The following is a 21,415-nucleotide window of genomic DNA, read 5'->3' on the forward strand; positions in this document are numbered from 1 at the left end:
GCTTTCCTCTCACTTCTTTTCAATTAATGGTCTTCTGTACTTGAGCAGTGCTGTCTTGAACTGTTATTGTTTTTGCCCCTTATCACATAAGAGGTTGCTCCATGCATCCACTATCCTTTCTGTGAAGAAATGTTTTCCTGTGTCACTCTTCAGTCTGCCCCTTTGGAGTCTCATATCATGAGCAGTAGTTCTAGAACTCATAGGTGTTGGAATGGGGGGACCACAGGGGCCATTGCACCCGCCCCCCCCCCCCGAATTTCTGCCAGCAAACATTGGTGGCAGTGGATGGTTCAATCTACTTTCCACCCGTAAACCCCTCATTGGCTCCTCTTATTTTAAAATGGAGAAAGACTGCAGCCTTGGAGCTCCTCTAACACATCCTCCCCCTTTCTTCCTCTCCTGCCAGCCGGGGCCTGGATGACGTGCTTTGACCCACTAAAGCACGATGCTTGGTCCCAGGTCCTCAGCAGAGGAGGAAGGAGGAAGGAGGTCATGCTGTAGTCTCCCATTTCCAAATGAGAGGAGCCGGTAATGGTGGATGAGGGGATTCAAAGGGGGCATGGAGAGTGTGAATGGGAATTGCTGGGGGAGGGGGTGAATAATCCACAGTGAGTGAGGGGTTTGGGGGCAAGAGTGACATGGGGAAAGTGAGAGGTGTGAGGGGAATGAGTGAACTGGGGAAAGTGATGGTTTTGAGGAAGGAACTAGGGTTTGTTGGGAGGGGAGAGAGGGAAGGAACCAAGGGGAGAAAGAGGCAGACCTCTATCCCCACACCTCCCCCATAGCATTCAACTTTTCTCCCCTCTAGTGGATGGAAGGATTGGGGTGTTTGCCTTGTGTAGTCTGAATCACACATACAAATTTAAAAAAATGACACCTGACTATGGCTTACATGAAAATATGAAAAGCTATCTTTTTCTGTATAATATAGACACAAACAGATGCTTATAAGAACATCTGTGACAATAACAAACAAAATAGGTTATATATTAGCACATGTGAGCAGAGTAAATAATCTTCCCCCAGCTAAATGGGTAATTTATATACAGATGGCCTAGCAAGAAGCAGTCACTTTCCTGGAAGAATGTCTCCTAGTTTTCTCTATACGGTTGCTCGCTAAGCAGGATCTCGTGTTGGAGACTGGGCGTCGTTGGAGATTCTGGGTCTTTGCTGAGATGGTCTTGCTGACGTGATCTGATACAGCTGTCAGCAGGAATCTGCCCATCCCACTGTGAGTTAGGGTCTTATGCCTGTGGCTGGCACATGTGCTCTAAAGTTTTTTTTGTCTCCCAATTCTAACTGATAAGAAAAAATGACTGTGTGTCTCAACACTACTCTAAAATGATGGTTTTCTTGTATTTTATCCATATTAAGATTTTTACATTCTACTTTTTGTAGCACTTCAAAGCAGATTACATTTAAGTACTGTAAGCATTTTCATATCCCCAGAGGGCTTACAATCTGAATTTATACCTGAAGCAATGGAGAGCAAAGTGATTTGCCTAAGGTCACAAGGAGCAACAATGGGGCTTGAACAGTGGTCTCCTGATTCATAGACATAGACATCTCCTCCAATTCCTATTTTACCATTTTGTACATCATTCTCCCTCACATTTGGGACTACTAGCCCTGCATACTCTCTAAACCTAAAACATTCCACTGGACACCCAAAATAATAACAAAATCAGCATCAGTATAATCAGTGTCATGGAATAAAAAGCAATGACCTCGGGGTCATTCTTGACTCTGAATTATCGATGACTAACAATATTTCTACAGTAGTAAAAAACTCTTTTTATAAAATTCACATGCTCAAGCTTTTAAGACCCCTTCTTTACCCTAAAGATTTCCACATAGTGCTACAATCCTTGATACTTACCAGATTGGACTACTGCAATATTCTTTATCTTGGTCTTTCAGATATCATTCGTCGTCCTTTACAATTGATTCAAAATACTGCCGTCCGTATCTTAACAGGTACATCCAGGAAAGATCACCTCACCCCAGTCCTGTGCTCTTTACACTAGCTCCCTGTTCAACTTAGAATTCAATATAAAATTCTATCCATTATTCATAACCTTATACACACCAGCAATCTTCTATCTGGCTATGTACATCTCTACGTGTGCACCAACCCAACAGACATTTGCGATCTTAAACAAATGCCTACTTGAAGTTTCCTCTATCCACTAGCTAGAGTTGAGATTAAAAGGAAACGTGCATTTTCAGTCATTGGCTCCTCTCTTTGGAAGTCTATCCCAGACTCTCTAAGGCAGATAACTAATTCAAAAGATTTCAAGGAAAAGTTAAAAACCTACCTGTTTTCCATTGCCTTCAGTTCCGACCCAGCCACTTAATTCTTAAATGTAAGTAATCACAGGCATGTTGAGGCTTTATTTTATTAGTATTATTACTTTTGTCTTAATTATTTATCATTAGTATTGCATTAGTTTTAATCTGTATTTTTATCTTCTTTGTACTACTATGTATGTATGTTTGGACCAACTCCAGTTGTAAAAGCGGGTATATAAACAATTTTAAATAAATAAAAATTTAAGCAAACATTACTGTAAAAACAATATCAAGAGAGAAAAGAATATGTGTGTCCCAAAAGCGCACTTGTATCCATAAGGCCTGTAACTCATATGGCCAGTTTATACTCTGTCTATAAACTAAATTCAGGCAGATGCCAGGTGTCTTCCAGACCTCAGCTCTCCCTTATCTGAGCACCCAGAAAAAGATTGTAACTCCCTAACTTCCAGCTTGTTTGCTTGCACTTCTGTGCTCTTATTCTCTAAGTCTTGATTCCTCCTTGTAATTTGTATTTCTCTATCTGTGACTTTGAAGTGTTCCAGGCTGCTGCTTCTTAGACTGGGGGAAGGATAGGGAGCTGTGAAGAGAGGGCAGCAACACATTAAGTGAACTCAAGCACAAAGTTGCATCCTCTAACTATGAATCAACGCAACTATTTCTCGCTCATAAAGAGCTAAATTAACTCTTTGTATCACACCAAAATGCCTTCCGCAAAACCTATCCCTTATAACTAACATTCCTCAGCCTTAAATAGTCCCACCTCTCTCTCTCTCCCAAGCATCCCACCTCTCTCTCTCCCAAGCATCCCACCTCTCTCTCTCCCAAGCATCCCACCTTTCTCTCCCAAGCAACCCACCTCTCTCCCAAGCATCCCACCTCTCTCTCTTCCAAGCAACCCACCTCTCTCTCCCAAGCATCCCACCTCTCTCCCAAGCATCCCACCTCTCTCCCTGAGTCCCACCACTCTCTCTCTCTCCCACGCATCCCATCTTTGTCCTCCATCCACACTTCCTTTTCCCTTTAGCCTCTCCCCTCAGCCCTTGTCTCTCTCTTTGACCTGTCCCATTACCCCTCCTTTCCCTTCAGCCTCCCTCCTCCTCCTCCTTTCCTCTGCTTCCACCCCCTCCTCTTTCTTCTTCCTCTGGTCCCCCATCCCTACCCGTACCCCCTACCCAGACCCTACCCTTACCCCCAAGCCTTCATTGTTTTTTTTGGGGCAGACCTCTAGTCTCTCTCCTTCCTCCCCTTCAGCACCCCACCTATATCCTCAGCTCTCCTCCTTCAGCATTCCACCTCTCTCCCTATCCCTACTCTTTTCTCTCACCCATCTATCTCTTCTCCCCTCTTCAGTAATTTACGTCTCTCCTCCATTCCGCCCCATCTCCACTTCTTTTTTCTCTCGCCTCTTGTCCTTCCCCTCCTCTTGGTCCTGCTCCCACTCCTCCTCCTTTTGCTCCCTCTCTCTTCTGCTCCATTCCCTACCCCACCTCGTGGGGGGAGAGCATCATGTAACACACACAGTACAGAATAGTCGCTTCAGTACTGACATTTCTATTAGTAATGCCGTTTTCTCCTTTAGCACTAGGTCTGGTTTTCTAGCATCATGCATTTAATTGGTCTGGGAATGAATTATACTCTGATTTGTGCGAAGAATATATGCAAGACAGAATGTTACTGAAAAGCGAAATATAAATCAAATAAATAAAGAACTAAATGTAAAGTAAAAAAAATTGGCAATGGGAATGTGGAGGGAGCTTGGAGTGGAGTTAGAAGCGGGACTTGGTTGACCAAAAGGTGTTCGGCTGCCTCTGCTAGAATTTTACTCTGAAAAAGGTTTGCTTTTACTGGCCCAGGGGCCAAACTATCTTTTGTAAATGTTTTTAGACCTCTGATTAAATCATGGCCTGAAGGGTTTGTAAATGACACAAAATAAATGTTAACCAACATGGTGAACATAGAGTGGCTACCAAAGCACACACTGTATTGCGTAATCTCAGGAGGATATTAAATGCCAAGCTGCGGCTGGAAGGGAAAACTCAGGACATTTCCGAACATTTTAGCCCTTCCTCTTTTTTTTTTTTCTGTACAGTATCCCAAAAATCTGTACAGTCCAAAAAAAAATCAAGACAGCTGGCAACCGGAGCTTTACCCATGATACCAAACATTAAACACAGGGGATCTGAACAATCAGCTCAAATACACCACTTAAAAGTTACACAAATCTGTCATTTGCAAAGCTTCTTTAAGTTTGCAGGTTTTGTTTGACCCAGGCCATTCCCTCCTGCTCTAGAAGAACCAAGGCCTGGGATCCTGGAGCCATGAGCCTTCATTTGTAACTACCGGGCGTTTTCTACCCATATTTTCCAACTCCCCCCACCCCCAGCGTAGAAATCATCTTTCAGCCGGGAGCAAAGAGCCGGCGTTCCTTCTGGACCCCACTAATCACGGGCCCTGAATCCAACCAATTGGTGTCACTCTTGAACGATAGCCATGACTCCCTCTCTGTCCTCCACTGCACCCCCAGGGGGTCTACCATTGGCTTCCATTGACAACAAACACAAAGCATTTTAACGCACGACAACAGACACATATATTTAATATACACTTTTATTTAAAAAAATTAATTGTGTTTTTTTTAAAGCAGGTACTGCGTCTTATATCTATGTAACAGAGTTTATTTTTTGGTACAGAAGATACTTGTGCAATCCTCTTAAATACTAAATATACATTAATGGCTTGTTTGAGAAACATGACAACATTAATTTTCTCTGTAGTCATTTAACCATGTTATAGATTTTCTATAAACAATGTTCGTTTTCATTTGTACATGTGGTATATAGTCACTAAGGCAGATTTTAAGAATATTTACATTCATGCATTATTTCTTTAAACAATATTCTCACAGATAAATTGTAGTTGCAGGGAATATTGTAAATATATATTCATATAGGTCTTAAAGCTAGCATATCTCTCCTTCCGAGTCTGATTTTGCAGCTTCTAAACGTGAGTCACAGGATGCTGACCTTTTGTTTATCTAGTGAATCAAGGATGTGATTCCCACAGCAATGCATGTCTTGTCAAGTGTGATAAATTCAAGTTGGAGAATACCATTAAAAAAGAGTCGCATGTAATTATTTATCTCATCCATGACAATGTGGATTTCTATTGCCCTGTTTAAGAGTTTATGTTGAGGACTAATTAACTACTTGGCAATAAACGTCTGGCTTAGTAAGAAAATAATACAGCAGTCATCTCCTATAAAATAAAGATGAATATACTTGTAAACTCATCAAATGTATCATATTCTCTTTCCGTATGAGAGGGTGTGTGTGTTTTGCCATGGTTTATGGCACAAACAAATGTTAAATGCTCCACAAATCTCTGCTTCAGATAACTGGTTTTTGTTTTTAAGTGGCACAGGTTAGACTTTTATCTGCTAAGATCTGAATATTTTCCTGGTAGGTTTATTTAATGCAATGGCATGGATGTAAGAGCTCCATTCACAAACCTAACAGCAGTGATACAGCTGCATCAGGATTCCAAGAAGGCAATAGGATGGTCTGCATTGAGCAAACATGGTTTAAAATGAAACATCAATGAGCATAGGGAGACCATATGTTCGTTAGTTGTGCAACTGCTTAATAAGACATGGAAGGTGACCAGGTATTAGATTAAGCCTTAAGTCTTGTTTGAAGCAAAGAGGAGTATGACAAGGCCTGAAATGATCTAACAGCAGAGGTGGTGGATGCCAGCCTCCACTGTAACAGCTCCTGGGCATGCTTGGAACAGACTTGGATGGGCAGTAATAGGAAAAGGGTGTGAGAGGTCAGGTAGAAGGCATGGAAGGGGCAGGAGGAAGGGTAGCTGATATTGGCTTGCATATGGGAATTTAAATGCACATTTCTCCAAAGTGGCAGAAAATCAGAGGAAGAATCTCAGCTGGGCAGTCTGAATGGCCAGATGGTCTTTATCGGCTGCCATTTAGTGTGTGACGTATATTAGTATGACTGAGGCTTAGACAGTAACCGGAAGAGTTCTCAGAATCATCACAACTCCACAAAGCGGGAGGAAGCTCCTTCGGAAGGCATTCACACGTTTCTCCTCCTGTTCTGGAGATCTAAATCTCTTGTCGGCAGAAAATCTGTGGCGTAACTTTCAGAAACATCTTACGTTTTGGCACACTTTGATATAGCTTGCCAAAGGGGCAGCCAAGCTTCAGACATTACAGTGAGAGCATGTTCTACCTATTCCATAGTGCCGAGTCTTCTGGTTCATTAAACAAAAAAAAAAAAAAAAGGCTCTTTAGCAAAGCAGATTGGAGAAGCTCCTCAGTCTGACTGCTGAACTCTACTTTGCCTGTGGATGATGAAAAAGTGAAGATAAGGAAACAGAAATGCACAATACTTACACAGCAGGATGTTCAATGCCCCTGAAACATATAGTTAATGTGCTTCCCTATTAATGGTCCCATTTACTCTTCATAATACATAAGTGAAGGGGAGGGGGTCATCGGTGCTAATTACCCTTTTCATAGTGACCTTATTTAAAATTCTACTTCACCTTTCTATAATGCTACATGACATACAAAAATATACACGACCTATGATCAGTGCCAAATTAAAAAATGTTGTCCCAGGGTGAGGGGGCATAGCAGAATAACAGAGGAGAAGTACTAAAAAAAATGGAATTTTTAAACTATGAATACATTTTCTTAATATCATAGGAGCCAGCTCTCTGGGTGCTTGAGCACCCCCACTATTGAGCAAACTTTCTCACTGTGTCCAGGGAGGAGTAATTTGTGTCGAGTTCGGCACCCCCAATTGTTTTGAACGTTGACTTCTATGATTAATATTAGATACTTATTTTCTGGGGGTGGGGTGGGGCGGTTCCTATGTTTCCCTGGGGAGTAAGGGGAGAGGGGAAGCAATATTCTCTCGGGGCTATTGCCTGAATTCAACGTTGCATGATACGCGATCCTGCCTAAGGTATAAAATGGCCACTTTTCAGAGTGGTTCCATAGAAAGTCATTGAACGGTGCTGCAGGGCTAATGCTGAGTCACTTCCACGCTGTGGATACTGCTGAAACATCTGGGTCTTAAAAAATTATTTCAATAAACGAAATAAAAAAAAATATCGGAGCTGCATTGACTGGAAACCAATGCCTGGGTACCACCCACAGAACCCTGTTTATCACTTGTTAGTAGCTTTTTCATTACGCTCTTTCTTGGTTTACAACAAATATTTTCGCAATGGGGGCTCAAACGCATACCCACTTGTACATAAAACCAACTTATTTTGTCATATTAACTCTTGTAACATTCTGAAGCACATACATTGGCGTTATTGACTCAGACCTGTTCCTTAAGAATCCAGTGTTCTATTGCACTTTGCTTTTGGTGCATACTGCACTGCGCTGCATGATTGTAATATGTCTGTGGTCCTAGTAGCACAAATGTCTGCAGCCGTATTGGTTCTGGAGAAAATTGGATAGGTTGTGATGGCCTCTTATTGGCCCAACATGACAATAAGCTAAAGATGATGATGCACGTTGAGCTTTTGATGCCTTCTTCAGATGTGAAGTTACTTCTGTGGTCTGAAAGGCTTTCTGGGTTATGCTTATGTTGGTTCAAAACAAGGTGCCACAACTTACAAAGAATCTATGGTCTTATTCGGCATTTGTTTATAAAGAGTTCGATCTCATTTCTGGTTTTGTGCATGGAAGTTCTACTTGATAACCAAAATAAGGTTTGCTGTTCTAAAAATTATTCTTTTACCTGGCGGAGCAATATTTCACATACAAGTCTTGCTACAAGTCATTATAACATTAGGATAAGTCTGGGCAGAGTCTACTATCAAGTTAGTGGACTAAGTGATGTTCTTTGAATTTTAGAAATGCATGAGCAGACCAGACAGTCCACAACAGTCTTTTCTGGCCATCACAATTCTATGTTTCTAGAGTCAACAAACAAGTTATATGCAATACCTTTTTATTTGACTGACCCAGTACATCTGTGACTAGCTATTGAGAGCTATATGTTTACTTCCGGGCCGATACAGTAAGGTGCAGTAGAAAGAGGTGCGTTAGGGCCGGGTGCACCCCCGTTTACTGCAGGCACAGTTTGGATCACATACCTCTCGATACTCTATTTAAATGGCATGCAAATGCAAGCCGCGTCCAACGTGCGTCCCTGAAGCACAATCCATTTTACTGATTAGGCGCTATACAGCGCCTATACAGTATCCTGGGTGTGCTGGTACCTGTCATTTCAAATGTCATTTCAAATGACAGGTTCCAGGAAGTGGATCCCAACTTTAACCAAAAGAAAACCTAAAATCCCCTCCTCCCGAAGCAAGGCGCAGGGCGGAAAGCGACTCGACATGTAAAGTATTGTGAATAAGTGTAACCAAAGTAAACTTACTTTGTCTTTCTTTCAGCCCTCTCTGCCCTCCTCCGGAGGTGCGCACTGCGGCTCCCCTGCCTCCTGGGGGCAGCCGGCGGCGAAAGCGGCTTCCAGCGGCCCCTGCCGGCGAAGATGGACGAACGCACGCCCGTAGTGCACGGGCGCTCAAGCCAGCGAAAGCACATGAACGGGCGTGCGTGACGTCACGGCGTACGTTCATACGCTTCGCTGGCTTGAGCGTCCAAATTGACGGGCCCCCAAGTCAGCGAAAGCATATGAACGTACGCCGTGACGTCACGCACGCCCGTTCATACGCTTTCGCTGACTTGGGGGCCCGTCAATTTGGACGCTCAAGCCAGCAAAGCGTATGAACGTACGCCGTGACGTCACGCACACCCATTTCATGTGCTTTTGCTGGCTTGAGCGCCCGTGCACTTCGGGCGTGCGTTCGTCCATCTTCGCCGGCGGGGGCCGCTGGAAGCCGCTTTCACCGCCGGCTGCCCCCGGGAGGCAGGGGAGCCGCAGTGCGCGCCTCCGGAGGAGGGCAGAGAGGGCTGAAAGAAAGACAAAGTAAGTTTACTTTGGTTACACTTATTCACAATACTTTACATGGCGAGTCGCTTTTCGCCCTGCGCCTTGCTTCGGGAGGAGGGGATTTTAGGTTTTCTTTTGGTTAAAGTTGCTTCAGGAGGAGGGGGGAGAGGACTGGGGCTGCCCCGGAGACTGGCACCCATGGACGCGGCCAGGGTAGGTGAGCGGGGGCTGGGGGAAAGTTTGCCGCCTACCCTTACCCCTGCCTCTAACGCAGGGGTAAGGGTAGGCGGTAAATTAGCAGGTTAAACGCGCGGCAAAACTGCAGGTTTAAAAAGCAATAATCGGGGCGCGTTTTACTGTATGGGAGGGAATAGCTAATCCGATCGTTTACATCTCATATACATGCCGCGGGCGGAAAGCGTTACCCATTGATTTAAAGAAGCGGTAAGGATGGGTTAAAAGGGATAGTGAATCGCAGGTTGGACTAATGCGGCCAAATTGTGAGTAGAAAGTGGGTTAGAAGCAGGGTAACCGTGGCCGCACTTTACTGTATTGGCCTGTTCAACAGTCACAGATGTATTGAGCCCAATAAAAAAATGTCTCACCTACAACTTGTCTGTTGATACTTGGCGTTTGCAAAAACAGATGGCTCTTAAGATCCTTGATGAGCTTGGCCATTTACAACATGCCCTTAAGGCTCCCTTAAAAAAAGGTAATTAGAAGGTGCTATCATGCTTAACATTTCTGTCCTCGGGCTACATGGATGCACTCTTCATTGTACATGCAATCAGGTCACAAACCATGGGACATCACATAGGTAAACAAGACACGCAATGAACCAAAATAAACCCCAGCAAAATTATGACATAGCTTAGTTTTGTGGAAGTCTGAAAATTAACAGATCACATTTGTTCAGGCATTAAGTGTCCAAAAAGAAAGTGGTATAGATTGCAGGCCAGTTTAGAAACATATTTCAAATCATAAAGCCAGATAAGAACTTGTTCATCTTATCTGGAATTGAAAATGGATCAACCGAGTTTTGTTTTGGCCTACTGACATAAACGCTGCAAGAAAACACAGTATCTAACTAGCTGCTCCTTTATCTTCTTGTCATTCACACAATCTTCACTTTTCTTAAAGCATTTTTACCTGTAGATCTACCCCTAAACTGAAGGGTTATCTGAAAGAGATGAAAGATATATTTACCTGTCCCCCTCCCAATGAACGGGAGGGGGACAGGTAAATATATCCACCCTAAACATCATTTCACTTCATTTTTCCCTGCAAAACTGAAATTATCCAGGTAACTTAACAGAGACAATGCCAGCTTTGGGATCATTGAAAGCAAAGACTGGCTTGTTGGAGTTCTTCAGATATACCACCCTTGAGATTTTTGATTGGTTTACAGTAATAAGGAAAGCCCACAGTAAGGAACGACCTCACTTCCTTCCAGAACATTTCTGAACGAGTGAAACACTTAGACCAAAGGGATAATGATTGTAACGAAAGCACAGTACAACACACACATACACACTCTACATGAAAAGGAGAGAAACACTGCCTACAAAACAATGACCTTTCTTACCGGTTACATTTAAACTGAAGTCCCAAGCGAGACTAAACAGATCCAGTTAAGCTTCCAACGGACAAACACGAACAACAGGAAAATGCAAGACAAAGCTACAGCACACACAGGTTGGCACAATTGGCAGTCTCTGCTCTGGATAGGACTAAGGCTGAACTAAGACACGGCCACTGGTTTAGGCCTTGCCATCTATCACCCCCCCCCCCCCAGGGAGGAATTCACCTGCAGTTGATGTCCTTAGTGAAAGAGTCCCAGGGGGTGTGCACTGTGACTGGGCCTATATTACTTGGGCACATGAAGACAAGCCTGGCTCCAGATGCCAGTGCTGCCAGTCCCACTTAACATCACCGGAGTATGAGGACAAATATCCACTCAAAGAGGAATGAACACCAACTGCTTTCTCCAGAGAGACCTGTATTCTGCTGCATGTGTAGTAAAAACATACAACGTTACATAGGAACAGAAACTCAAGCCCTGTTGTTAAAGCTAAGAAAGAAATGTTAAAACATAAAAAAAAGAGTCTGATTGTGAAGTAATAATGTTCAAAGCACCCTTTAAAAATGATCTCTGTCTTTTAACAGCAATCCTTAACAGTCCTATTTTATAATTTTTGGTCTGTACAAAGTCTTCAGCCACTGGAAATTGCATAGTCGTCAGACTGAAGGTGAATTTCCTGGGTTAACTTATAAGTGCATGCAGGATATTTATTTTTTGGTTGCTTGGCATACCTGTCTTCCTTTATTAATAATAATAATAATAATAATAATAATACTAGTAATAGTACGAAGCAGCTATCTTACAATGGAAATGCTGCACAGGCATTGGACTGCAGGTGAAGTCTCACACGCATGGAAGTTGAAACCACACGGTGATGAGTCACTGCATTCTCCGACCCTTTATCTTCACCTCAGGCAGTCCTACCTACCTAAGCAGTTCTTTATGGACAATCGATCTAAAAAGGAAGCTGGCCGGCCATCTTGATATTGTTACTTTTAACAGATGCTGTGTGTGTGTGGCAGTTCTGCCTTTTACGAGGTCTTTTCTGCAAGCGGTGCCGATTATCCTCTGCTCGACAATCTGCTAGACTGAAGAGCAGTCCGCCCCTCTCTTCTCTCAATAACAGGTGTGCGGGCTAGTTCTGAAACGAAGGCTACAAAGCTCCTTTCATTTCCCATTCTGCACACAGCATTGTGAGTGCTCTGAAAAGTTTAAACACTTCCCGTTGCCTTGGGGAGTCTGTAAGATTATACCACCGCGTTATTTACATCCAGCGGTATGTTGTTCTGGGACATCGTGGCACACTCGGCCCGACTCGTTCCGTTCTCCTCCTTGCGCAGTGGTTTCCTTGGGTGGAGAGTGGGAAAAAGAAAAAGGACAACACACACAGAATTAAGGGCACTTCAGAAGACATCGGGATCATTTCTAGGAGGGACTCGTATATTAAAGCACGCCACCTTTTTGCCATCTTGTGATGGCTGCACCTCCCTATGTAGTGCGGAAATCTCCATTTATCATTTAACAGACCACACTACAAACGTTCCCAAGGTGGGCAGTAGTACTTACAGAGGGCAATATACCCAGGTAAACTGGCCTGTCCCAAATCTGCCTTCCTTAGTCCGCTAAAAGCACACGCGGTCTTCCACAGCGCGCACACTTTTAACCGGATTGAGAGGAGGCATTTTCGGGGGTGGGGAGAGAGCCAGCTAGAGAAGCGATACGGGTAGACTTGATTCTCAAACCTATGTGTGTTTCTTTACTGGTGAATTTTCCGCCCCCACAGACTGCAGAGGTGCAAAGACTGCAGGATCTTTTAGCAGTTTACAAAGGGAAGCTAATTTTTACTAAGCCGCCTAGCACCAAAGTATGCAAGAACTTTTGTACCCACTGACTTTTAGCACATTTTCAAAGGGAAGTTTGCTAACGCATATGCAGGGGGTACAAATGTTTCCCCCCCCCCCCCCCCCTATTTCTGTAGGCGGGGTTACATGGGAGAAACAACACTTTCTTTCTGGAATATTCCAAGTTACACTCCTGGGAATGCCTCCATTCAGAGCGGTTAAACGTAATCTCCTACTGAAACTGGATTTAGCCGCACTGCACAGTTCTCACCCCAAGGGATCTTAGCCGGCTAACTCTTTTGTTAGCCAGTTGAAGCCCTTTGAAAATCGCCCTCTTATATTTAAATGTTAAGTTGTTACAATTTTCTGCTGCCATAGGAGGTACAAAGCTGGCCATTCCCTGGTCCATGTAGTGCATAGTTGTACCTCTGACTTCCTTGCTAACTTTTCCAATTGGACCTTTTGCATGTGGAATGCCTTTTTTGACTTTTCGGCCAACGTGCATGCAGCCCAGCAGAGCATCTGCTACAACTGAATGAAAGTAGGAAGACATAGCTAAGCCTGCATGCACTACCTCCCTCTATCTCATGTATATTCATTATGGGTATCCTGAAAATCAGGCCTGTTTGTGGTCCTTGAAGACTAGAGTTGGCCACCCTGGGCCTATAAGGTCTGTCTCATCGTCACAGAACAGCAGACAGCTCTTGCTACCTGATTCACATCTTGTACGTAACCACAGCAGGGATTTACCAGCTAGAAAAGTCTGAATCAGTGAAGCTGATTAGCCTATCTGAATTCTTCTAGTGGATGGTCCCAATATATGTCTCACACAAACAATGCCCTAAACTGTTTTTTCCAGAACCTCCAAACTTGTACAACACACATCAAAGTACACACAGGGAACTGGTATCATTAATTCTCTAATACAATGTGGAAGCACATGAACAAAATCACCAAGTATGTTATCTCTGTATCTGTAGGACCTCTGGACTACGTGAGTTTGTTAAGCATACAGACTCATTTTGTTGTGTGCAGGTCCAAATTGCTTTTTATTAATCAGGAAGTCAATTTTTAGAATTTTTTATGATTTTTCTTAAAATTATTTATAGACCCAAAACGTCATTCATAACTACATATATCGCACACCTAGTTGTATTGTTTCTTGAAACGAAGCCAAACTCTATAAATATAGGTATTCTAAAGTGGCCTATATTTATAGAGTTTGGCTTCGTTTCAAGAAACAATACAAGTAGGTGTGCGATATATGTAGTTATGAATGACGTTTTGGGTCTATAAATAATTTTAAGAAAAATCATAAAAAATTCTAAAAATTGACCTCCTGATTAATAAAAAGCAATTCGGACCTGTTCACAACAAAATGAGTCTGTATGCTTAAACTCACGTAGTCCAGAGGTCCTACAGATACAGAGATAACATACTTGGTGATTTTGTTCATGTGGTTCCACATTGTATTAGAGAATTAATGATACCAGTTCCCAATATATGTCTGACATGTGGCCCTGTAAGAGGCTGGAAGTAGGCCCCTGCTGAATAAGGCCCAGGGTATCTATGTGCATTTTTGCGGGATAACTAATCAATAGGAAGACAGCTTGGACACTGCCCCATGCTAGTAAAGCCTTCCTTTTTACTAATGTGTTTAATTATTGCTGTGTTCTGCTCAAAACTCATGCAATCATCCACAAATAAAAACTGTTCCAAAAATTGTGTTTCTTCTCTGTTATTTTCTTTTTTCATTCATCTGTCTTATAATTGCAGGAAGCTATCTATGGATATTGCATACTGTTGATGCAGTGAACCTTAAACACAAAATGCTATGGGTTATTAACTACTATTAAGAAACAATTAACTTGAGAAAAAAAAACATCAAACGAATATATTTTAAGAAAGTATGTTGCAATAACTCTACCTAGAGCAATATAATCTCCCAGCAACATTTTACAAAGGTTGCTTTTTTTACTCCCAGTATTTTCCTCCTGCTCCACTGGACTTTCTGGTGAATTGGACTTGGTGTCTGTTGGTCTACAGCGCCATGAGCCTTCATTCCCCCCTCTGCCACCTTTTATATGCCCCATCCAACTCAGTCCAGTCCTCCCAGCAATGGACCTCGACCACCACTGCTTCTGAGAGCCCGCAAACATAGGACCCAAAGTCTGGCCAACGCTGAGCCACGGCTGAGAGTCTCTCCTGCCTAGGGACTGTGGCCACTGCCTCTGCACCACTCTCGGGTCCCCAGGGGGCCCAAGGACTTGAAACCAAGCCCAGATCTCCTGCTGAAATGGACACAGACATTTTAAGGGAAAAATGTACATGCCTACTTCTGAAAATCCCAACCCCGGTCCTCGAGAACCACAAACAGGCCAGCTTTTCAGGATATCCACAATGAATATGCATGAGAAGGATTGGTGTTACAATGGAGGCAGTGCATGCAAATCTATCTCATGCATATCTCTTTGCGGATATCCTGAAAAGCAGGCCTGTGGCTCTCGAGGCTGGGAGTTGGCCACCTTGCCATAGTGGGTACCTCAACTCCTGAGATATCACACGGGGTAACCAAGACTTACAAGTGTAGCTGTAGTTGTATGTAAAATGAATCCCAGCTCAGCGCAGCATAACTAACCTCAGAAGGCAATGCCCTTTGTCCTTAAAAAATCCAAGACTCCCAACCTTAAACCAATATTATCAGAGCATCTGTCTCGCATGAGCCACATTCATTTAAAATTGTGCTTGGACTTAGTACAATGATCTCTTTACTATTTTTTTTCTAAGCAAAGTTGACCGTGTGTATGACCAATCCTTTTTAAGGTAACTTAACACGCAAACATCAGAACATATGTAGCGTCCCCTTGGGATCGCTATGAGAAATTGGGCCTAGTGCAAAGGACCCAGCAGTGTAGGATGTACCATCTTGCCACAGGACCCCCATTGGTGGCTGCTGCAACGATACTGTCCTGCCTGCATATGAGCGGTGACCCCCTAGGTTCAGTGTTGCATTTTTAGGTTGGAGTGGATGAGAAGGTTTGACTTTTTTTTGTAGTTCCCCCTAGGCCTTACCCAGAATCGGCTCAAAACCCTTGCTGAATGGCTTAGGAAGTGAGAAATCTTCTCAGGGCCGGCCAGCGCCATGTTCTTCTTTGACCATGTATTTGTACAGCTGTACAAGAAAATGGCGCCGGCCAGCCTCGAGACTGGCGCCATTTTGAAGTCACTATGGCACCAGTTTCAGGGCCGACCAACGCCATTTTAAAGGAACAACCGAAAGGCAGGAAGCAAGTGGGCACTGCTCACGCCCTTAGTATTGCCCGGGACTCCTACGGACAGGGTAAGCGGGGAACGGGTGGGTTCCCTGTCCCAGTACCTTTCTGGGAGGAGAGTCAGAAGGACCCCAGCAGCATTTTTGTGGCGTGGTGGTTGGAGGGCTCAGAGAGGCCCTGGGGAAGGAGAGGCCTCAGGAACATCTCGGGGAGGCCCTGGGGAAGCCTTGGACCTGTGGTGGACCTTTTTTTTTTTTCCTAAGCTTTTTCCTTTTTTTATTAAACAAAACAAAACAAAAAGAAAACCAATGGAATTTAATTGGTTATTTTTTCGTTCCATTTTTGGAATGTAATGAAACGAAACTGGAAATATAGTTGACATTTCCTATTTCGTTTTAAACAAATGCACATCCCTAGATAATGCCAAGGGTCAGATATAGATAACTTTCTGAACCTGATTTATTGGAGTTATTATGGATATAACAAGAGGGTAGTGCATTAGGTGCCAACTGATTATCACTGAACAGTAAACTCTTATTTTGGAACACCCTACTGAAGAGTCCATTCAACAGGGAATTAAGAGACTAAAAGACTGAGCTTAGACCTCCAGAAAGAGACTTTTAAATAATACCCTGGGCTCTGGAGGTATATCTCCCTCCCCTCCCGCCCACACACACACGATTTAGAGAATCCCTGCCAGGATTTGGAAAGACTTTGCCTGGACTAAGCCCTGGTACTGAGTTTGATCCCTTATTTTATAGCATCCACTAGAAGAGGGCCTACACGTTGAACATGATGGCAGATAAAGGCCATATGGCTCATTTAGTCAGCCCACCCATATCTCATGTAATAAACACATGAAAATAAAAATGTCTTATTATAGGTACCCTGAATGTTTGGTTTTTTTTTAATATATGAACAACTTCAAAAAGAAATTGAAAACATGGCTGTTCAACCAAGCTTACCCAGATTAAAAAGTCATCAATCCGTGCCAGTGTAGACCACAATACGTCGACTCCCTATTTCTCATATTGAGGAACTATGTTTGTTTTACTCCATCTCCTCTCCGCGAGGTACCTTGTTTGTTTACCCTGTCTTTTCTTAGCTGCCTATCGTTTCCCCCTCTCCCAGTTTTGACTTCCCTATTAAAATGTAATTTCCAAACTTAACCTGTTTACTGTAAACCGACATGATGTCCACAACGAATGCCGGTATATAAAAATGTTTAAATAAATAAATATATACCGACATTTTGATCTGAGATATCACATCGGTTTTACATTCAGGTACTGTAGGTATTTCCCTATCCCCAGAGGGCTTACAATCTAAGTTTTGTACCTGAGGCAACGGAGGGTAAAGTGATTTGCTCAAGGTCACAAGGAGCGACAGCGGGACTCAAACGCTGGTCTCCTGGTTCGTAGCCCACTGCTCTAACCACTAGGCTATTCCTCCTCCCCTAGGTGTCAAACTGCAGTCTCGGGGGGGGGGGGGGGGGGGGCCGCAAACCGCAGGTCATGTTTTCAGGGTATCCCTAATGAATATGCAAGAGAGATATTTGCATGCTCTGACTCCATTTAGGGATACCCTGAAAAGCAGATTTGTGCCTTTTAGAGTAAATACATTTTATTCTACAGCCCTTACAGCTGTGGAGTCAGTTTATTCCCGGTAAATCAGATTCACCCTTCACGGTGCATGTGCACTCCTGGCATTAAGTGACCAGCCCTGTGTCTGTCTAGCAGTGCTTTAGAAATGATAAAGAGGAGGAGGAGTGGTAGATAGGCGATGCTTCATTCTTTGCCTTTGTCCAACACTTTCGGTTTTTCAAGCACTCTGGATAAGGGCGCAATATCAACAGTGCAAATAAATACATTAAAACGCACCAGGGGAGCTCTTGCCAGCACTAGACAAAATGAAAGCACTAGAGAGCCACCCAAGGTGGCCCTTTACCCCTTTAAGTTTTCCGGCATTTTCTTTTCCCTGGTCTGTCTGTCTTCTCATTATTTTGTTCTTCATTCTTTCTCTCCTTCCACAATTCTCCAGTGTCTCTCTCTCTACCAGCAGGGCCCCTTTCACTCTCTAGACTTTCCACTCCTTTCCCGCAGGCTGCTTCTTTAGGGTTAATCTGTCCTCGCCTCCTGGCATTCTTTCTACTGCCTGGGGGGGTCTCTCTTCTCCTCTCGTCTTTCCTCTTCCCCTCTACGACCTTCCCATCCCTTCCTGGCGGAAGGGTTTCTACTGGGAAACAGAGAGGATAAAGGCAGTCACGCAATCTACGTAAGTCAAACTTAATAGGTGATTATCCAAACGTGTCTCGCCTTCTCTAATGAAGACAGAATCAGCATTCAGAGGGGCCCGCTTTATTTCCTCACGGATGCTTCAAGTTAGTCCAATAAAAATATATCATCTACAACTTGTTTGTTGACCCCTGATGCCACTTTATTAAAAAGTATTTGCTTACTGTTCTTTTTTTACACTGTTCGAGTCAGATTTAATATCCAGGACTACTGATCAACAGGCAATCTAAAAATAACCAGATTCATAAAGCCTGAAGTTGTATTTTCTCCTCCTGTAATATACCAGGAATTATGCTTCCAGCTTTTGTAGTTTCAGAGAATTGTTTATAGTATTTTATGAGCTTTAGACTCCCATAGCTTGATGTTTCCAAATATTTTTGTGTGAGCTATGGAGACAAAAGAGCCCACAGGCTATTACTGTAAACAAAGGATTTCAAAACCTTGTAACCTTCCCAATACAGTGGGAACCCCCGTCTGTATTTAAAAAAAAAAAACATGAAAAGACCCAGCGCCAGAGACAAGATTACATCTAGGGAGAAAGGGTCATTGTTTCACTGAGATACAACGTGGGAAGATAAAAACACTGCTTCCCGGCTCAAGCACAAGTTTATCTTAAAAGCAGATATTTTGAGTGGTCAAGGGAGCAATAGCCTGGCTCCAGGAAAGAAGATCCAAGAAATCCTGAGCATTGCCCCCTTCCGCTTAAACATGAAAAAGGTGCAGAATTATCCGAGCGAGAGCGGGAGATGCAAACTGTATCTCGATATCTGCAGCTGTTTGTCCAGATTAATGGATCTCGGGGGGGTCATTGGGGGGGGGGGGGGGTAAACGTGAAAGTGGAGAGAGGGTAGGGGGTGTGCCACGCTCACACTCACCTCAGGGGGGGGGGAGGCAGATGCAGAGGAAGGGGAAGCCAGGGAGCAGGGTTTTCGGGGGGAGCGGCAGGGTTGCCAACTTCCAGAAAAATCTACAAGTATTATTTCCTGGCTGGGAGCCCTGTTTTCTCCCTTTCCAAGTATTTCAAATCATCCAAAGGGCCCTGCCCCCCTCCTTGGTTGAGCAAACTGTAATCTGGCCCTGCTCCTGCCCTAACCCCATCTCTGCTCAAGAAACTGCAAGGGGGGGATACCCCCACCCCCCAACTCTCTTGATGATTTGAAATTTCCTATGTGGCCCTTCCTTTGAAATGTTTGGGGGACTCCTGGACTAAAGTAGGTTGGGAGGGGGGATTATAGAGAGTGGAAACATTCACTGGGGAGTTGTGAGTGAAGGCTCAGGGCACCAGAATCCAGTCCTGGCTTTCACTAACCTGGAAGTGCATAGGAGCAGGCGGAAACTTCTGTAATCCTCCCCCCCCAGAAATGTTTCTCACCGATATTTTGGCCTAGAGTTGCTCTATCATTGATGCCAGCTGCAAACTTAAGAGGACAAGAACTGAAAATTATAGGAGAAAAGAGAGAGTGGATACACTAAGGAGTGCAAGGTGCCCTAAATTCTACAGCCTGAGGCTAATAATTTGCTCACTGGGTAAGTGACTTTGCCCACCGACTCGGTAAAAAAAATCCATTATTGTTGTTCTGTTTGATTACCAGTCCTTGCATCCACGTTACACAGAGCGAGAATAAGGGCTAGATTTTAAAAGCCCTGCGCTATTTTGCATAGGCCGCCGGCGCGCGCAAAGCCCCAGGACGCGCGTAAGTCTCGGGGCTTCGTAGAAGGGGCAGGAGGGGCGTGTCTGGGGTCAGGGGGCGGTCCGGGGGCGTGGCGACGGGTCAGGGGCGGGCCGGGAGGGCGGTCCCGAGTCCCCCGGCACTGCGGCCTGTGCCGGGGGATGCGAGGTGGCACGCGCAAGTTACGCCTGCTTCAAGCAGGCGTAACTTGCCCAACAAAGGTGTGTGGGGGGGGGGGGATTTAGGTAGGGCCGGGGGGGGGGTTAGGTAGGGGAAAGGAGGGGAAGGTGGGGAGACGCGGAATGAAAGTTCCCTCCGAGGCCGCTCCGATTTCGGATCGGCCTCGGAGGGAACGGAGGCAGCCTGCGCGGCTCGGTGCGCGCAGGCTGCCGATTTTGCGCAGCCTTGCGCGCGCCGACCCCGGATTTTATAAGATACGCGCGTATCTTATAAAATCCGGCGTACTTTTTAAAGATCTACCTCAGCGTGTAAGAGCGGAGCAGATGATCGGGGCAAGGTGGTAAACTTTTGCTACCTGTCGAGGATCAGTTCAGAGGCAAGCGACAGTAATTGCAGCCAGAAGCAGAGCATTGTTAACTGCCGTGCTGACTCTGCTCTCGTAGGTGCCGGAAAAATCGGTAGCACTATGCCACATTCTTTGCATTTTGCTTCCTCAGCAGTCCTCTGACCACCCTTAGCTGGGTCTGTGCTCCGCCTGCTTCTCTTGCAGCGGTGTTACGGTGGGTAAACGATAGGAGGGCGGAAACGCTGAATGGACATTGTTCTTCGGCTAATTTACTTTCGGTTGCCTCTCGTTCAAGGAAGCGGGGCGCTACTGCTGATGCTGCAAGCTTCCAGCTGCAAAAAAACATTTAACATCACTGAAAATATTTCCTGAACGGCTGCTGTGGAAAGGGAGGCACAAGTGAAAAGTTGTGGAGGGGCCACTGTGCATGAGCCGCATGGCCCGACGATGAATAAAATATTTCCAGCAGAGCAGCAGTACAACCCTAATGCTGGGATTCTTTTAACGTTCACACCAGAATCTGATCTTTACAGAGCTATTCATTCACTTCACTCAGTTTTTCCCATAGAGGATCTTACTAAAATTAAAAAAAAAAAAAAAATTTCTGATGAATAAAAAAATTGTTGATGAAGAAGAGCCTGTAGGATCCAATGTAATGAATGCCTGCCAATAAAATTGGGACTTATCGGTGGACTCCACAATATACTACTCGTACGGCTAAGACTGGACTCTAGTCCCATCTGATCCACTTTTAATTCATATTTATGGTTTAATTTTGTTAGGTTTGGAACATGTGAATGATGCAGCAACATATTTTTTTTTTCAATGCCGTGCTGCCCCCCTGGACAATCCTGGCATTTATTTATTTATTTATTTATTTATTACCATTCTTGCTTTTCAGTTTCTTCTAGACAAAAGTACAGTGGATAAGGAGAACATTTCTCAATGCTATTTACAGACTTTCCACTCCACAGATTTTCTC

The 21,415-nt window shown here is 44.2% G+C and overlaps 1 protein-coding gene across 3 annotated transcripts in view; it reads right to left on the bottom strand.

The window, feature by feature from the left end:
- Positions 1-4,908: 4,908 nt before the first annotated feature.
- The window catches only part of PRIMA1 (proline rich membrane anchor 1), a 104,065-nt gene continuing 87,558 nt past the window's right edge, over positions 4,909-21,415 (bottom strand). For 2 of the 3 annotated variants that reach the window (XM_029597855.1, XM_029597856.1), the window contains exon 5: positions 9,720-12,177. In XM_029597855.1, coding sequence (XP_029453715.1) covers positions 12,078-12,177 — 100 coding nt within the window. In that variant the 3' untranslated portion in view covers positions 9,720-12,077. Of the gene's footprint in view, positions 6,670-9,719; positions 12,178-21,415 lie in introns of those variants that run through there. The other variant, XM_029597857.1, reaches the window with a different exon arrangement.

Source organism: Rhinatrema bivittatum, chromosome 4, assembly GCF_901001135.1.
Source record: "Rhinatrema bivittatum chromosome 4, aRhiBiv1.1, whole genome shotgun sequence".
Taxonomy (NCBI): Eukaryota; Metazoa; Chordata; class Amphibia; order Gymnophiona; family Rhinatrematidae; genus Rhinatrema; species Rhinatrema bivittatum.